We start from the raw sequence: 18,710 nt of genomic DNA on the forward strand, positions 1-18,710 counted from the left end.
GCCTAGCTCACGGCACCTTATTGAAAGGCCATCTGAAAATCTAGGTAAACAACATCTACAGCCTCCCCTCTGTCTGTTCTGCTCTTAACTTCCTCAAACAATGTCAGGCAGGACTTCGGCCTATTTTATCGTGAATTTCCATAGTACTGCGTAACCTCATCCTTTATAATTGACTCTAAATTCTTACCAACCACCGAAGTCAGGCTAACCTGCCTATATTTTCTGCTCTTCTGCTTTTCTCCCTTCTTGTACAGTGGGGTGATATTGGCAATTTTCCAATCGCAAGGTTCCGCATGGTAGGCCGCTCTGGAAGGTTAGATCGTATGGGATACAAGGAGGGCAGCTGAGTGGATGGAAGATTGGCTTTTTGGAAGGAAGCAGAGGGTGATGGTGGAAGGTTGCTTCTCAGACTGGAGGCCTGTGACATATGGTGTGCTTCAGGGTTCGGTGCTGGGCCTGTTATTGTTTGTCATATACATCAATGATTTGGATGAAAACAAACAGTGCCCTCCATAATGTTTGGGACAAAGACCCATCATTTATTTATTTGCCCCTGTACTCCACAATTTGAGATTTGTAATAGAAAAAATCAAATGTGGTTAAAGTGCACATTGTCAGATTTTAATAAAGGCCATTTTTATACATTTTGGTTTCACCATGTAGAAATTACAGCTGTGTTTATACATAGTCCCCCCATTTCAGGGCACCATAATATTTGGGGGACAGCAATGTCATGTAAATGAACGTAGTCATGTTTAGTATTTTGTTGCATATCCTTTGCATGCAATGACTGCTTGAAGTCTGTGATTCATGGACATTACCAGTTGCTAGGTGTCTTCTCTGGTGATGCTCTGCCAGGCCTGTATTGCAGCCATCTTTAGATTATGCTTGTTTTGGAGGCTAGTCCCCTTCAGTTTCCTCTTCAGCATGTAAAAGGCATGCTCAATTGGGTTCAGATCAGGTGATTGACTTGGCCACTCAAGAATTGACCATTTTTTAGATTTGTTGCTTTAGCAGTATGTTTGGGATTATTGCCTTGCTGTAGAATGAACCGCCGGCCAATGAGTTTTGAGGCATTTGTTTAAACTTGAACAGATAGGATGTATCTATACACTTCAGACTTTATTATGCTACTACCATCAGTAGTATCATCAATTCATCTGTCATCAGCTGTGGAGGTCTTCCTTGACATGCCAGTCCCTTTGCAATTAGTAAGCTCACCAGTGCTCTCTTTCTTCTTAATGATGTTTAAAAGTTCCCAAAGGTGACATTGCTACATTGGCCCTCATCAGTCAGAATGTTGAGTATTGAGGTTGGGAGGTCATGCTGCAGATGTATAAGACCTTGGTGAGATCGCAACTAGACTACTGTGTTCAGTTCTGGGAACGATGTTATAGGAAAAATGTTGTCAAGCTGGAAAGGATACAAAGAATATTTACGAGAGTGTTGTCAGGACGAGAGGAAGTGAGCTGTAGGGAGAGGTTGAGTTGGCTGGGACACTATTCCCTGGAACACAGGAGGATGAGGGGTGATCTTATAGAGGTATATAAAATCATGAGAGGAATAGATCGGGTAGATGCACATAGTCTCTTGCCCAGAGTAGGTGAATTGAGGACCAGGGGACATAGGCTTAAGGTGAAGGGGAATTATTTAATAGGAATCTGAAGGGTAACTTTTTCACACAAAAGATGGTGGGTGTATGGAACAAGCTGCTAGAGGAGGTAGTTGAGGCTGGGTCTATCCCAATGTTTTAAGAAACAGTTAGACAGGCACATGAAAAGGACAGATTTGGAGGGATATGGACCAAACACAGGCGGGTGGGATTAGTGCAGCTGAGACATGTTGGCCGGTGTGGGCAAGATGGGCTGAAGGGTCTGTTTCCACACTGTATCCCTCCATAGAAATGCCAATTCCACTCATCCATCCATTCATTGTGCTTAATTGAATTTTACAACACAGCCACGTATGTTTGAAGAACCCCCACCATTCATGTGTTTGTTTCTAAGATTCATTGGGTATTTTGAGATTGAGTTAAAGGAAATGGAAATACTATTTATAGGGTTTGAAACTGTATTGCCTGGTAATTCACTCAGTGGTGCTAAATATGTTCTATGGCGGTGTTGACACATGGACCTTGCATGTCAAACACACTCCACTTCTAGTGGTGGTGTTCCCACTTGGACTCTGTCAAACACATTCCACTTCTATCCCAGTGCAACCACCAAGTGGTGAATTTCTAGACAAGTCTGAGTGCCAGTCACAAAGTGTAAAATATATTGGGTTCTAAGATTGTGCAGATGCCATGGAGTTTCGAGCTCCAAGCTGTGAAGGCTTGCGTGAATTACGTATGAAGCTAGCACCAATCATAAGATGTATTTAGATTCTCAGAATAATGTACATGGTAATCGGCATTCATGACTGATGCCCAGAAAGGAACATCTACAAAATGAATATTCCCAATTTAAAACAAAACTATATCTTTTCAGTGCTTAATTATGGAATTATTGCTTTTAAAAATATACATATTCACATTCATATAATGTAAGACCTTCACCCAAACCTCCCACACTAACAAACAAAAGCAAGGATTGCAAATTGCTAGAGATGTTAATACATGTTTCTCCATACGATTTAGAATAATTTGGACCAAACCAAAGCATGTGATAAATATTTGTAAGGGCAAAGATGATTCCCAGACACGTACTGCAAATCCAAATACCCGCTAAATTTACTAATGAGAATGTACTGAAGGAGGCAGAGTTAAAGTGGAGAAAATAAACAGCAGGGTGTTTCAAATGTCACTCCACCCACAGCATTTAATTTAAGTGAATTGTGTTCCTGTGGACCCAGCTGCGTGACTTACCCAAGGCTGCACAAATGAATAGCTCGCTGGTACAGAATTGCACCGTCCTTGGTACTACAGCTTTAAATTGTTCTCGGTACTTTCACACTGACTCCATTGTTCAGCCTCCAGTGAACCCGAGTTACTCTGTTGTCAGGACACCTCACGCAGCAACTTCTCGCTGCTCGGCAGTCGATAAATTGGTAAATGTGCTTAAAAGACAACTATTCAGTCTATCTTGCATGACATTTTACAGATGTCGCCTGTTCATTTGAATAGAAACATAGAGAATGGGTGGAGAAGTAGGCCATTCGTCCCTTTGAGCCAGCACAGCCATTCAATCTGATCATGGCTGATCATCCAAAATGAGTTCCGCTTTTTCCCCATATATCCCTTGGTTCCGTTAGCCCTAATAGCTAAATCTAACTCTCTTGAAAACATCCAGTGAATTGGCCTCCGCTGCATTCTGTGGCAGAGAATTTCACATTTACAGATGGGTGAGAGTTGTGAACCCCTTATTCTTAAACTGTGACCCCTGGTTCTGGACTCCCCCAACATCGGGAACATTTTTCCTGCATCTACCCTGTCCAATCCTCTAAGAATTTTATATGTTTCCATAAGATCCCTTTACATCCTTCTAACTTCCAGTGAATACAAGCCCAGTCGACCCATTCTTTCATCATATGTCAGTCCCGCCAACCCGGGAATTAACCTGGTGAACCTACGCTGCACTCCCTCAATAGCAAGAATGTCCTTCCTTAAATTAGGTGACCAAAATTGCACACAATACTCCAAATGCGGTCTCACCAGGGCCCTGTACAACTGCAGTGGGACCTCCTTGCACCTAATCTCAAAACCTCTCACAATGAAGGCCAACATGCCATTGGCTTTCTAGGCTGTGGGCCGAGCATCAAAAATGTGTCTAGAAATCAACTTTCGTGACCCATGTCTCGGAACTACATGAAATTTTGCACAGATTTAGATAAAATATAATCGAGAAGGAAGTCATAACTCGTCAGTGCCAAAAGTTGCACATTAATTAATTAAACTAATCAGCAAATGAGATCGAAAAAGTAAGCGCCATCTGGTGTCCAATGCCCATATTACACCATGGGGAGCCTATTTCCGTGTTGCAGTCTCTTTAAACCATATATTATTATACCATACTAGACCAATGGCAGACCCGTTGGGTCTGCTCCTCCAACGCAGTCATTCCCTACCCGTAGCCGTTCCCTACCCGCAGCCCCCACGGGAGACGTGGTCCTTGAACTGAAGCCGTTCTTGAAAGGCCGAATTAAATGGCGTCTCTTGAGGTTGAAATGCGGGCGCCAGCAGCCGTTATGGTCGCTGGCCAGCAGGAGGCGACAAAATGAGTGAGTGGGGGGGGGGGGGGAAGGATTTGATTAAAAACGTGTACTTAAAGGCGACGAAATGTAATGAGGAGCGGATACTTAGAAAGAAAAGCGAAATCTCCACCAAAATGGAAAAGATCTGGGAGATTGAGCGTCTGGATTCGGCGTGGCAGTGAATCAAAGGAAGAAAGTAAAAGGATCCATTCCGATTGGACATCTGCGAGCATCGGCCATTCCGATTGGACATCTGCGAGCAGTGGCCGTTCCGATTGGACATCTGCGAGCAGCGGCCGTTCCGATTGGACATCTGCGAGTATTGGGCATGAATCAAAAGGCAGAAAGGCAGCCAGACGTCAGGCACAGAGTTTTATAGATATACTAGACCAAGGGCAGACCCGTTGGGTCTGCTCCCCAAACGCAGCCGTTCCCTACCCGTAGCCCCCATGGGAGACGTGGTCCTCCAACTCAAGCGGCTCAGGAATGAGCAGTGCGGCTGGTTTTAAATGGCGTCTTTGAGGCGAGATGCGGGCGCCAGCAGCCGTTATGGTTGCTGGCCAGCAGGAGGCGACAAAATTAGTGAGTTGGGGGGGGGGGGAGAAGGATTTAATGAAAAATGTGGACATAAACATAACAAAATCTAATGAGGAGTGGATAGTTGGAATGAAAAGTGAAATGTCTACCCAAATGGCTGCTTCTATGGGTGAGAAGCCAGTTTTTGAAATATTGGCGGGTGGGGGAGAAGGATTTGATTAAAAGCGTGTACTTAAACACGACGAAATGTAATGAGGAGCGGATACTTAGAAAGAAAAGTGAAATCTCTACCGAAATGGAAAAGATCTCGGCGATTGTGCATCTGGATTCGGCGTGGCAAGGAATCAAAGGAAGAAATGCAGCCGGCAACCGTACATGTAAATGGATCCATTCCGATTGGACATCTGCGAGCATCGGCCATTCCAATTGGACATCTGCAAGCATTGGGCATTGTGACATCACACGATGGAACGAATCAAAAGGCAGAAAGGCAGCCGGACGGCAACCGGTCGGATGGCACGAGAGTTTTATATATTAATAGATAGATAGATATATAGATATATATACATGACTCGTGAATATGACTAATCATATATATTTATGTATAATTATATTATATACAAATAATATAATGAATATAATTGTGAGGTTTTTATTTTTAATGAGACTGTCGCAGTGTGCTGAGTGGGGGTCATGGCCAAAGTTGGACTGGGGCAGTGCTAGGCTGGGGGAAGGCTAAGGCATCTTCCACTGACAGGAAAATGCTAACCTTAACCCTAACTCCCCCCCCCCCCCCCCCTTCCAGAGCTGCCCACGGCTGGTGGAGCCGCTTTTGGACCGGCTGCAGTCTCCGTACGTGTGGCCCCACAGCGCATCAACCTCGGGCAGCATGCTGTCCTGGTGGTGATGATGGTGGGGAGCAGCACTGCCCTGCAAGCCCCCCGGGCCACCTTCAGCACCCCTACTCGCTTGCTGCAATACTGGTAGCCCGACCAACCCCTCGTTGATGATAATAGCAAGTTCTGTCAGCGAAGGGAATGTTAGTTGAGAACTGGTTGGGTCTTCATTCAAGAATGGGAGTTGGAGGTATGTAGACAAAGATAAAAAAGTAAAGATGATCCTGTTGGGACCACGCATTTCTAAGTTGTCAAAATGATGAAGGCATGAGAAATGTCCTGATGTAAGTAGAAGGTAGATAAAAATGTTGGAGAAACTGAGCGGGTGAGGCAGCATCTATGGAGCGAAGGAATAGGTGACGTCGAGACCCTTCTTCAGACTGATGTAAGTAGAAATCACCTGGTGGACAACTGGAATGATTACTGTCAGGAAAAGCCAAGGTTCCTCCAGATCAAACCCAACCCCTGTGTCATTCCTCCCTGATCTGCTGGTGGCAAGATTTGCTCAGAGGAAGCAAAACACTTATTGCTGCAGGAACTGCCTTGCCACACCCCAGGGGAACAAAGGCTCAATATTTGTGTACCTGTGTGCACCCACACCTGTGCTGTCCCCAGGTTTTTTTCATGTCAGTGCTCTATGTCAATCAGCTAAAACCTTCTGTTACAGTTGCTTCAGGATAGATGTTTATTTGATAAAAATATCAGCAGATACAAAATGTTTTCAAAGTGTGAGAAAAGAGTTTGTGTCATTTAAAAAGTTACCCTCATACCATGAGACTCCTGTGCCCATTAATGTTTGCAAGTTAGGCATTAAGTAGTAATTCAGCATTACTTTCGCAATTTTATGTTTCTTGTCTGTAACTCTGAGGGGCTTGCGCAGGGCTTGGTCTTTACTCCAGATATAAGCACCTGATCACAATCAGTGTCACAGGTGGGAATATAAATGCTTCTTCCAGAGAGGCCAGTTGAGCACTCCTCCAGCCACTCCAGGTGTTGACGTCCCAGTTCAAACCCAGCTCCAGCTCTCATCGAAGATAGACACAAAAAGTTGGAGGAATCAGCGAGTCAGACAGCATCTCTGGAGGAAGGGAATAGGAGACGTTTCGGATTGAGACCATAGAAACATAGAAACATAGAAATTAGGTGCAGGAGTAGGCCATTCGGCCCTTCGAGCCTGATTGCCATTCAATATGATCATGGCTGAACATCCAACTCAGTATCCCGTACCTGCCTTCTCTCCATACCCCCTGATCCCTTTAGCCACAAGGGCCACATCTAACTCCCTCTTAAATATAGCCAATGAACTGGCCTCAACTACCCTCTGTGGCAGAGAGTTCCAGAGATTCACCACTCTCTGCGTGAAAAAAGTTCTTCTCATCTCGGTTTTAAAGGATTTCCCCTTTATCCTTAAGCTGTGACCCCTTGTCCTGGACTTTCCTAACATCGGGAACAATCTTCCTGCATCTAGCCTGTCCAACCCCTTAAGAATTTTGTAAGTTTCTATAAGATCCCCTCTCAATCTTCTAAATTCTAGAGAGTATAAACCAAGTCTATCCAGTCTTTCTTCATAAGACAGTCCTGACATCCCAGGAATCAGTCTGGTGAACCGTCTCTGCACTCCCTCTATGGCAATAATGTCCTTCCTCAGATTTGGAGACCAAAACTGTACGCAATACTCCAGGTGTGGTCTCACCAAGACCCTGTACAACTGCATTAGAACCTCTCTGCTCCTATACTCAAATCCTTTTGCAATGAAAGCTAACATACCATTCGCTTTCTTTACTGCCTGCTGCACCTGCATGCCTACCTTCAATGACTGGTGTACCATTACACCCAGGTCTCGCTGCATCTCCCCCTTTCCCAATCGGCCACCATTTAGATAATAGTCTGCTTTCCTGTTTTTGCCACCAAAATGGATAACCTCACATTTATAAGAAGACCCTTCTTCAGACTGACAGGCAGCAGTAAATATCAAACACAAGTTGCCGCTGATGTAATCACAATTTGTTGCAGATCAGACCTATGCTGCTGTGTAAACAATCCAGTAAAATATTCTCCAACAATCTCCAGAGATTTTACTGTTGAAAAATAGAAGCATTGGAATTTTTCATCTCATTATGAACATTATCCTAACGTTTCAAGAGAGCTTTTAACACAGAATTATACGCAGAGTTATGCAGAACTCTGAGCATAATTGAATGTGTATGGGTGGCATGGTGGCACAGCAGTTTGTACTGCTGCCTCACAATTCCATCCACCTGGTCCGATTGGCCTTGAGCACTGGGTACTTACACATTCTGTGACTCTGTGAGCATCCCCCCCCCACCCCCCCCCCCACCCTGGCATCCAGTAGCTGGGTTAGTGACTACTGTGAATTGCTTCTAGTGTAGGTGGGAAGTGTTGGGGTCATTTATGGGCCTAGGGTTGATTGCAGATAAATAAGTTAGGGAATGAGATTGATAGGATTAGTCTGAGAGCTTGCAAACACCAGATGGGCCAAATGTCCTCTTCCTATGTCACATGAGAAGTAAGTAAGTAAGTTTATTGGCCAAGTATTCACATACACGGAATTTGCCTTGGTGCTCCGCCCACAAATAACAACATGACATACAGTGACAGTTATGAATGACTCAGAAAACACTAAACATTAATAATAATAAAATATTAATGATAAAACACCATTGATCAAGCATGTGAACCAAGAAAATAACCGATCAAAGGGAGGCTACAGATTTTTGGCTGTTGAGTAGAGCAACTACTCGTGGATAAAAATTGTTTTTATGTCTGGCTGTGGCAGCTTTGACAGTCCGGAGTGGCCTTCCAGAGGGAAGTAATTCAAAGAGTTGGTGGCCAGGGTGAGAGGGGTCAGAGATGATCTTGCCCGCTCGCTTCCTAGCCCTTGTAGTGTACAGTTCGTCAATGGAGGGAAGGGAAGAATGTGAGAAGATGGAGAGTATGTGCTCACAATGTAGAGTTAAACCACGGTAAAGATATGCCAGGGTATTGTTCGTGGATTAAAAGGACTGCACGATTGTGATACTCCTGCCGAGCAAAATAACTGACTTCCAGCTCAGTGAATGATTTCACATAAATTATGTTATAAATCACATTATAGTTGGTGTGTGAAATTCATGTGTGTGTGCATTTGAACTGTGAACGCAGACAGCAATGTAATTAATATTTTTATACTCGAACGATCTTTTCAAATTTGTGTTGTGGAAAGATAACTGACAATTTGTATTTTGGGGCAAAAAATTTAACTACCTCAGGTTAATTTTTGAAAATGCAAATGATGTAACAGAATTGCAATTTGAATACGTAATGATAGGTTGGATCATTTTGATTAAGTAATTTTGACTTTACAGATTTGAGTATTTTATATTGAATCCTAGAGGACTTGTTACCGATGAAGCAAATCTGAGGTGCTGAAGAGGAATATCAAAAATATTATTAGTATCAATTCAGTTGCCTCTGAAGCCTATTACTGACAATAAACCTTTTAAATGTAAATAACAAACTAAATGTTGTGTATAATTGTTCTTCCTGCTTACAATTATATATCAGGCTCTTCAATGGAACAGGATGTGTGTGAAATGTAAATTATAATCCTAGGTATATAATTTGTGAAGATATCGCTATTTATTTGACCTCCACTCAAAAATTGTAATAAAATAGCCCGGATTGGTACAGGTGTATAGTAGTATAAATAGTATAAATAGTATAGATCCTAACTACAGACACACATTCTGAGTTATTTTGTGCAGAGGAAAGCAGTTAATGTTCCAAGTTGTTGAATTGATGGAAATTATTTGAACCTGATGACCTGAAATGTGCAAAAATACATCAGCTGGCATCTAACGATGATTTTTCTTTGCTCCCCAGGTGATTTCCACCTTCCTGTATATAGTCCTGACCCAACGCTACGTGGCTGGAGCTGTCATTGCCTTGTTTGTTGAAGTAAACAGTATCTTCCTCCATGCCCGACTGCTCCTGAAGCTGGCAAATGCACAGGGCTCTCTGCTCTACCACTACAATAAGTATATCAATGTTTTCACCTACATTGTTTTTCGACTCTCACCCCAGTTTTACCTCACTTGGTTTATGCTGAAGAGTCTTGGAGCCCTCCCGCATGCCGCCTACATCAATCTGTCCTTGAATTCGGTCAACATCATGATCCTGGTTTACTTCTGTCGCCTGATCCGTACAGATTTCTTCAGTAAGCCGAAACACTGCTTACAGAATGGAAACAATAACACAAAGTTTGTGGATGATTAAAAGACCCCAGCTTTTGAAACCAAGGTTTGCAACAAAAACAAAATTGTTGAATTAATCTGTGTGAACTACAGTGCCCTCCATAATGTTTCGAACAAAGACCTATCATTTATTTATTTGCCTCTGTACTCCACAATTCGTAATGGAAAAAAAATCACATGTGGTTAAAGTGCACATTGTCAGAGGGTATTTTTAGGGTATTATTACTCATTTTGGTTTCACCATGTAGAAATGACAGCAGTGTTTATACATAGTCCCCCCATTTCAGGCACCATAATTTTGGGACACAATAATGTCATGTAAATGAAAATAGTTATGTTTAGTATTTTGTTGCATATCCTTTGCATGCAATGACTGCCTGAAGTCTGCGATTCATGGACATCACCAGTTGCTGGGTGTCTTCTCTGGTGATGCTCTGCCAGGCCTGCATTGCAGCCATCTTTAGTTTATGTTATGCTTGTTTTGGGGGCTAGTCCCCTTCAGTTTTCTCTTCAGCATATAAAAGGCATGCTCAATTGGGTTCAGATCGGGTGATTGACTTGGCCACTCAAGAAATGTTAATATTTTAGCATTGAAAAACTCCTTTGGTGCTTTAGCAGTATGTTTGTGGCCATTGTCTTGCTGTAGAATGAACTGCCGGCCAATGAGTTTTGAGGCATTTGTTTGAACTTGAGCAGATAGGATGTATCTATACACTTCAGAATTCATTATGCTACTACCATCAGTAGTTGTATCATCAATGAAGATAAGTGAGCCAGTACCTTCAGCAACCATACATGCCCACGCCATACATGCCCACCACCATGTTACACAGATGAGGTGGTATGCTTTGGATCTTGGACAGTTCCTTCTCTCCTCCATACCTTGCTCTTGCGATTACTCTGAAATGTTAATCTTCGTCTCATTTGTCCACACGGCCTTTTTCCAGAATTGTGGTTGCTCTTTTAAATACTTCTTGGCAAACTGTAACTTGGCCATCCTATTTTTGCAGCTATCCAGTGGTTTGCATCTTGCAGTGCAGCCTCTGTATTTCTGTTCATGAAGTCTTCTGTGGGCAGTGGTCATTGACAAATCCACACCTGAAGAGTGTTTCTGATCTGTCCGACAGGTGTTTGGAGATTTTTCTTAATTAAAGAGAGAATTCTTCTGTCATCAGCTGTGGAGGTCTTCCTTGGCCTGCCAGTCTCTTTGCGATTAGTAAGCTCACCAGTGCTCTCTATCTTCTTAATGATGTTCCAAACAGTTGATTTTGTAAGCGTAAGGGTTGGCTTTCTCTGTCTCATAATGGCTTCTTTGACTTTCATTGGTACAACTTTAGCCTCATGTTGATAAACAGCAATAAAAGTTTCCCAAGGTGATGGAAAGACTAGGTGCTGAGAGCTCTCTTATACCTGCATTATGGAGGCAATTAAACACACCTGAACACCTGTGAAGCCATGTGTCCCAAACATTATGATGCCCTGAAATGGGGGGGAACTATGTATAAACACAGCAGTAATTTCTACATGGTGAAACCAAAATGTATAAAAATACACTTTAATAAAATCTGACAATGTGCACTTTACCCACATGTGATTATTTCAATTACAAATCTCAAATTGTGGAGTACAGAGGCAAATAAATAAATTATAAGTACTGGAGTAAAATTACTTACATGTTAACATTGGCGTTTGTACAAGGTTGCATTTTAATGTGATGTATGTAAAGGCAATGACATGGCTACTCCAGAAAAGGAGAACATAACACAGCCAGGGTGACTACTGACTATGTATTATTCTTTGTTAGCCAATATGGCTAGATTGGGTAGGAACTTTAACGAAAAAAACACTTTGTGCTGTAATTGTTAGGTTAAACGTTACGTGAATGTTTTCATATAATTCACAGTAACATGGGAAGTAAAAGAGTGCAATAATACATTTAAAGAGGTCTCATTGAGTTCCTCTGAAAGTTAAAACACCTTTTATCTGGTAAATCAATAAGGAATTTTGATCTGGTACCCAATCTCTGGACCAATCTCTACTGTGATGTTGGGGATTCATTGCATTCCTGGTTTAAGGCAGCAAAGTAACACTGATGATAGCTATCCAGTAATGGTGTGTGTCAAATGTACAGCAGGTTTGGGGCAGCTTGCATCAATTAATATGCCCACACTGTGGCCCCTCCGTATGGCTGCAGATGTGGACCCTGGATAGCAAGGCTTTGGCGAGGGAGGAGCACATCACAGCTCCAATGACACTTGTCAATTTTCAGATTTGAGTATTCAGCAGAACTTTGGACAGACTCTGCCCGGAAAGGATGTTGAGAATGGAAATGGAAGATTATTCAATTTTTTAAATTAAAGTTAAAAATTGGCTTTGAGAAGTGTCTTTGTGCACATAACTGTTTTGCCATTGGCTAGACATTTCTTATTCTTTAGCATTAAAATCACTGCTAGCTATCCGTTGTAAAGCTGGTTGGATTAACTAAAACATCGATACATTCCAGGATTGTGAGCAATATAATGGTAGGAAATCCACTGAGCAATTTATTCATACCTATTTATGGCAATAATAATAAATTTGCCAATGTTCAAAGCCCGAGTGCGTCTTCCAGCAGGGGATGGTTAGGAGTGCTACTCATAAATTAGCAGCGGCTTCTAACTCATTTTATAAACTTTGATAAAACATCCCACAACTTAAGAAAAAAAGTGTATGTCAACAGTGAAATGTCAACTGCTGTCAACTTCTGGTTTATTCACCAATGAAATTCCATTCTGTGGTTGCTGTCCTTCTGCAGAGGACCTCATAACATCATATTATATTAAGTGCTTTTGGTGTTAATGGCACTATTACAATTTAAAATTGATAACATTTATATTACTTGCATTAGGAGACATTTCAATGGAGAGCACCAGAATATTCAATCAGTTTGTGTACTAATTTGGCAAACGGGCTACAGTCCTATTTGTGCTGAGAATGAAAGCAGGAGTGTGTGTAATTCTCCAGCCCGTGGTTTAAAGCCATTTCTAGTATGTTGCAAGTTGATTGAGAAGGTGCTGCATGGTTGGTAATTTCTTGTTTGTTATTGAGGCAGCCCTACTGATATCATATATCACAGCAGAAACACAATGTTACTGTTTCACAATTACATCTTGTAGAAATAAAACAGATGGACAGAATTTATATTTTGTAGTTTCCAAATTTGCAGACAAATGTGTTCTCAGTGTCAGCAGGGTTGGATTTCATCAGCACTCTCTTGCTGTTCCAAAATTTTCTAAACAGTAAATTTCTGCCTCAGCAGCCAAACATTCCTGAAGACACGTGGCTGCCAATAAGAGTAAGCTGGATAAAGCAAGAAGAACTGGGAGGGGAATCTGAGTTAACTGTTTGCTGCAGGATTTGTACTGCTCTTGGAACACCTCTGTGGTGGTGGTGGTACCCTGGGGGCTTTGTCCTGGGGGAACAGCCCTCCATTATTGCCTGTAGCCTCTGGCTGTTTTTTATAAATGTGTTTCAGGTCTCTGGTGAATTGCTCCCACACACAAGTCTTCCATTTTGTTAACATTAAATCTAACATCTGTTACAAAACCACTCTCTCCAAATGGCAAAGAAACATTCTCAATAATAATGAAGACTACTATTTTTATGACACATCCTCACTTTATATGTTGACGGCACAGCAGTAGAGTTGCTGCCTTACAGCAACAAAGACTTGTGTTCAATCCTGACTACGGGTATATTCCACCTGTGACCACGTGGGTTTTCTCCTGGAGCTCCAGTTTCCTCCCACATTCCAAAGACACTCAGGTTTGTAGTTCATCGGCTTATGTAAATTGTCCCTAGTGTGTCGGACTAGATCTAGTGTGTGGGTGATTGTTGACATTGACAGTGAGCAGAAGGTCCTGTTTCTACGCTTTATCTCTAAAACTAAATCTAAAACTATATCAAACACTGCAGGGTTTTGTGGTTGGATGATGCTACTATCAGTTTGCCACATGCCATGAAAGTGATGCTACCACACGTGCATGAATGAAGTGTAGTAACGGGATGTTGCCGAGCGTTATACCCAGCTCCTCCACGGGACCTGACATTGCCGCTCCATGGGGCTGCTGTTGATACCTTTGCCATAGCAAATCAAAGATTTGATGAACTATCTTTGTGTGAAATCTACGCCTTGTTGAATGAAATGCAGCTAAACTCTTAACGGTGTACTAAGCCACAAACTCCCTTCTAACCCTGAAACTCTAATTTTATATGTGTCGTCTGATTTGTCAGCATAACTATTTGTAAATTCAATGGTTTTGAAATGAAAATATCTTTTTAGGCGTGTTTCAGTTTCTACCTTTGTATGTGTACATGTGTGTACATATCAATTTTTAATTCACTCTTTGATTGCCCAGCACCCAATCCTCTTGGTTGAAAACAAGATAATCGTTTTTAGTTATCATGCGACAGGCAGTGATATCCAATGGATAAAAGTGGACAGACTCTGTTCTCCCTGAGACCATATATAACCGATTGATATTAAATGATTGCTGCAAATCACGGCACATTATGATAGCTTGACAAAATTCATGATTTATGATAAAAAATTGCATTTAATTATAATCTGTAATTGTTTGGGATTTCACTTTATTGTAAATCATGGAAAATCTAATTTTAAAGAGACTGCATTCACTGTACATCAAAAAAAACTAAAGGTTAAATAGACGAAAGCTATCAGTCAGATGAGATTATCAATGAATGATCCCATCAACAGGATATCGTCCATCTGATGATCATCACTGTTACACTTCAATCTAGTTTGCAAGTGAGAAACAAATTTTACCTTTTTAATTAATCTGTGTGCTGAGCGAGTGTTGGAATATTACGGATATAGATGTACTGGAGGAGTCTACTTTCATTAAATTCTTTGGTGCAACCAACAGGATTTGTTGCCTTGTGTAAAAAGAGACAAAATGTAAAATTTTCTATGTTTTTCACAATCTTTGACAAATAAAATTGCATTCTATTAACTTCAATACATTATTATTTCATACGTGACCTTGTGAAATGAGCATTGGTCACAGGAATTGTAAATATTTCAGGTATTACTCAGTGCCAAAGGCTTAGGCAAGGCAGAATTTGTGAAATGTACCCAAGAGGGTTTCTTGAAACAGCATGTGGATAGTCTAACCCTAGAAGGGAACATACTGGACCTTGTGTTGGGAAATGAGCCTGGACACGTGACTGGTGCTACAGTGGAAGAGCATTTTGAGACCACAAGTTCATAAATTTGAAGATTGTTTTGAATAGGGAGAATGCTGGAACTTGTGGGTAGGTACTAAACTGGAGCCAGGTAAACTTCCACATTTTTAGGCAGAAGCTCGGGAGGGTACATGGGAGCAGCAGAGCTGCCAAGTAGTACGGATTTTCCGTATTTTTTACGGAAATGCGATAAGAATACGGATGTACGGTTTTGCTTTGTAAAATACGGATTTTTAAAAAATCGTCCCAACTGTTTCATCTTGCTGCTTAAAAAATGCATGGATATAGGGGGTTGCACGTAAGGTCACCGGATCAAAGGGCTTGACGCATGGAACCGCTCAATCCATTTGGAGGACATCGCAGCTTCCAGTATATGTTGTTAATACACAAAACTTGTACCTTCCTACCTGTTAAAAACCGCCAAAATGGTGAATTTTTCCACTGTAAAAAATTGTGGAAGTCGGGGTAAGCGTGAGAGACATCTATCCTATTTCAGAATTCCGAAAGTGAAGAGAAATGAAGGTAAAGAGAAGCGAGAGCTGAAGGGTCAACAACAGCTAAAGTGGTTGGCGAACATTGGCTGTGCAGATATCAAATTGGAAAATATTGGGAAATATCGCATTTGCTCACGGCATTTCATCAACAGTAAGGCATTATGTATGTTTTTCCTTTATTCACTTGGTATCTAAAAAGTTTCAGAAGTGATAAATCTGGCTGTAAAATGTTAAAATCGCTCATGGTTCTGAAGTGGGTTTTTACATGTAAAAAGAAAATGTTTCTGAAAAATCTCCAGACTTACGAGTGGTGTGTGGAAAAGTAAGTTTTCTATCATTATGCTATTGAGATGTATATATTGGCAAATAATAAAATGTTCTGACAGCTTAAACACCCACTCCCTTTCAATAGGATATTGTCAATTTGCTGAGGTTGATTATGTCCAATTAACAGCTAACTATTATGCCATTCCTTGGCTTGCATCTGAGTAAAATGTAATTCAAAATTCATGTATGGTTTGCAATTTTTTTTTTTAATGAGAAATTTTGTTTCAGAGGCGGTTTCTTTTTGTATGTAAAAACCCACTTAAGAACCATGGACAATTTTAACATTTTACAGCCAGATTTATCACTTCTGAAACTTTTTAGATGCCAAAGGAATCAATAAAAAACACAAATAATGCCTTCCTGTTGATGAAAGCAGTGAGCAAACGCGATAATTCCCTGTATTTTAAATCTCGATACCTGCACGGTCAATGTTCGCCAAGCACTTTGGCTGTTGGTGTCCTTTCAGCTCTCGCTTCTATCTAGCGTCATTTCTCCTCACTTTTTGAATTCTGAAGTAGGATAAATGTCTCTCATGCTTATGCCGATTTCCATAATTATTTACAGCGCAAAAATTGACCATTTCGGCAGGTTTTAACGGGCCCGCTACGCTGAAAACAATGGCCAATGCTTACCTGCAGTTCATCGCATGTACTCCAGTTGATGTAGTGTAGCAACAGTATGGGTCACGGGTCGTGACCCGACTGCCATTCAACCTCCCTATAAAAAGTCATACTGTAACTCTAAAAATTATAGCAGAATAAATCTATTAGTGAAACTGTGTCTGTGGCTCGTTTGAATCCAGCACACTTGGACCTTCCAAACTCAGCATGCCCCCGGGGCATGGGATTATTTCTACGTGTTCGGGCCGCCTCGTTCGGCGTCCCGTCCGGTTCGGTGCCTCTGGTTCGGAGGGTGGGGTTCATGTGGCGGCTCCTGGTGGCAACCCAAGGGCACAACAAATCATCGGCTCTAGAAGGCAGCGTCTTGGTGTGGGAGGCGCTAGACACGGGGTTGGTACCTGAGTTGGTATTTAAGGCCGGGCAACGCCCGTGTCCTGCAAGGAGTAGGGAGCTGTGTTGGAGAGAATAAACACATCTAGTGCACACAACTTGTGCTTCTAGCTGGACTCCTGCGAGTCCCCGCTACACAGTAAATACAATCTGTTTTCACAAGAGCAAAATACTGTGATCAGAGAATTCAACTGGGTGGAATCATTTTATAAAGCTCTGATTTCCATGTCAAGCTTTGATGTAAAATGTATGCCTTTTGTTTTCCAAAGTGAAATAAATAATTTCACTACGTTTCCATGAATAGAAAATTATGAAAGTTGAACAGACTATCTTCTTGATTATTGCTGCAGTGATTCCTTGTGACTTTATGCTGGTTTAAAAAATCCTGTGATATCTGAGTTCACATGACAGTTTGCAGCCGGTCATAAAAAAACATGTTAGTGAGTCTTATTGTATGTTTATAGTGAAATCAATCCTTTTGTTCTCCAAATTGTCTTCTTATAGCTACTTTACATTTTAAACATTATTTTAGGTGAACATTTGCAAGCTAAGCAGGGGTTCTCAATCTTACACCCATTGCAGAGTCAGATGTTCCTCCTTGGAACATGCTGGAGTCTGAAAGACACAGCTGGCCGAGCAGCATCTCTGGAGATATGGACAGGCCAATAGTTCAGCTCGATCATCTCTGGGGACATGGTTAATCTGGTTCCATCATGTACTGGTATAATGCCAATCTATAACTATGATGAAGTTACTACATTGTTCAGATAGTCATTAATTATATTTACAAGATATCCCGTAATAAACACAATTGTAACTACATTCAAGGTCTAAACCTGAGCAGTCTGTAGAAGGATCGCGACCCGAAACGTCACCCATTCCTTCTCTCCAGAGATGCTGCCTGACCCACTGAGTTACTGCAGCTTTGTGTATCTATGTCTGGAGACATGGTCAATCTGGGGACGTGGTCAATCTGGGGACGTGGTCAATCTGGGGACGTGGTCAGTCTGGGGACATGACAGTTTGCAGCCGGTCATAAAAAAACATGTTCAGTGAGTCTTATTGTACGTGGTTATAGTGAAATCAATCCTTTTGTCTCTCCAAATTGTCTTCTGGTCAGTCAGCTACTTTACATTTTGGGGACATTCATTTTAGGTGAACATTTGCAAGCTAAGCAGGGGTTCTCAATCTTACACCCATTGCAGAGTCAGATGTTCCTCCTTGGAACATGCTGGAGTCTGAAAGACACAGCTGGCCGAGCAGCATCTCTGGAGATATGGACAGGCCAATAGTTCAGCTCGATCATCTCTGGGGACATGGTTAATCTGGTTCCATCATGTACTGGTATAATGCCAATCTATAACTATGATGAAGTTACTACATTGTTCAGATAGTCATTAATTATATTTACAAGATATCCCGTAATAAACACAATTGTAACTACATTCAAGGTCTAAACCTGAGCAGTCTGTAGAAGGATCGCGACCCGAAACGTCACCCATTCCTTCTCTCCAGAGATGCTGCCTGTCCCACTGAGTTACTGCAGCTTTGTGTATCTATGTCTGGAGACGTGGTCAATCTGGAGACGTGGTCAATCTGGGGACGTGGTCAGTCTGGGGACGTGGTCAGTCTGGGGACGTGGTCAGTCTGGGGACGTGGTCAGTCTGGGGACGTGGTCAGTCTGGGGACGTGGTCAGTCTGGGGACGTGGTCAGTCTGGGGACGTGGTCAGTCCGGCCCCATTACCTGCGGAGTGGACACA

The 18,710-nt window shown here is 41.9% G+C and overlaps 1 protein-coding gene across 2 annotated transcripts in view; it reads left to right on the forward strand.

Annotated features, from left to right (window-relative positions):
* tlcd1 (TLC domain containing 1) overlaps positions 1–14,886 on the forward strand; it is a 47,157-nt gene extending 32,271 nt beyond the window's left edge. For both annotated transcript variants that reach the window (XM_055658193.1, XM_055658194.1), the window contains one exon: positions 9,504–14,886. In XM_055658193.1, coding sequence (XP_055514168.1) covers positions 9,504–9,896 — 393 coding nt within the window. In that variant the 3' untranslated portion in view covers positions 9,897–14,886. The remainder of the gene's footprint in view (positions 1–9,503) is intronic.
* The last annotated feature ends 3,824 nt before the right edge of the window (positions 14,887–18,710 follow it).

The sequence above is a fragment of the Leucoraja erinacea genome, chromosome 28 (genome assembly GCF_028641065.1).
Source record: "Leucoraja erinacea ecotype New England chromosome 28, Leri_hhj_1, whole genome shotgun sequence".
Classification (NCBI taxonomy): domain Eukaryota; kingdom Metazoa; phylum Chordata; class Chondrichthyes; order Rajiformes; family Rajidae; genus Leucoraja; species Leucoraja erinaceus.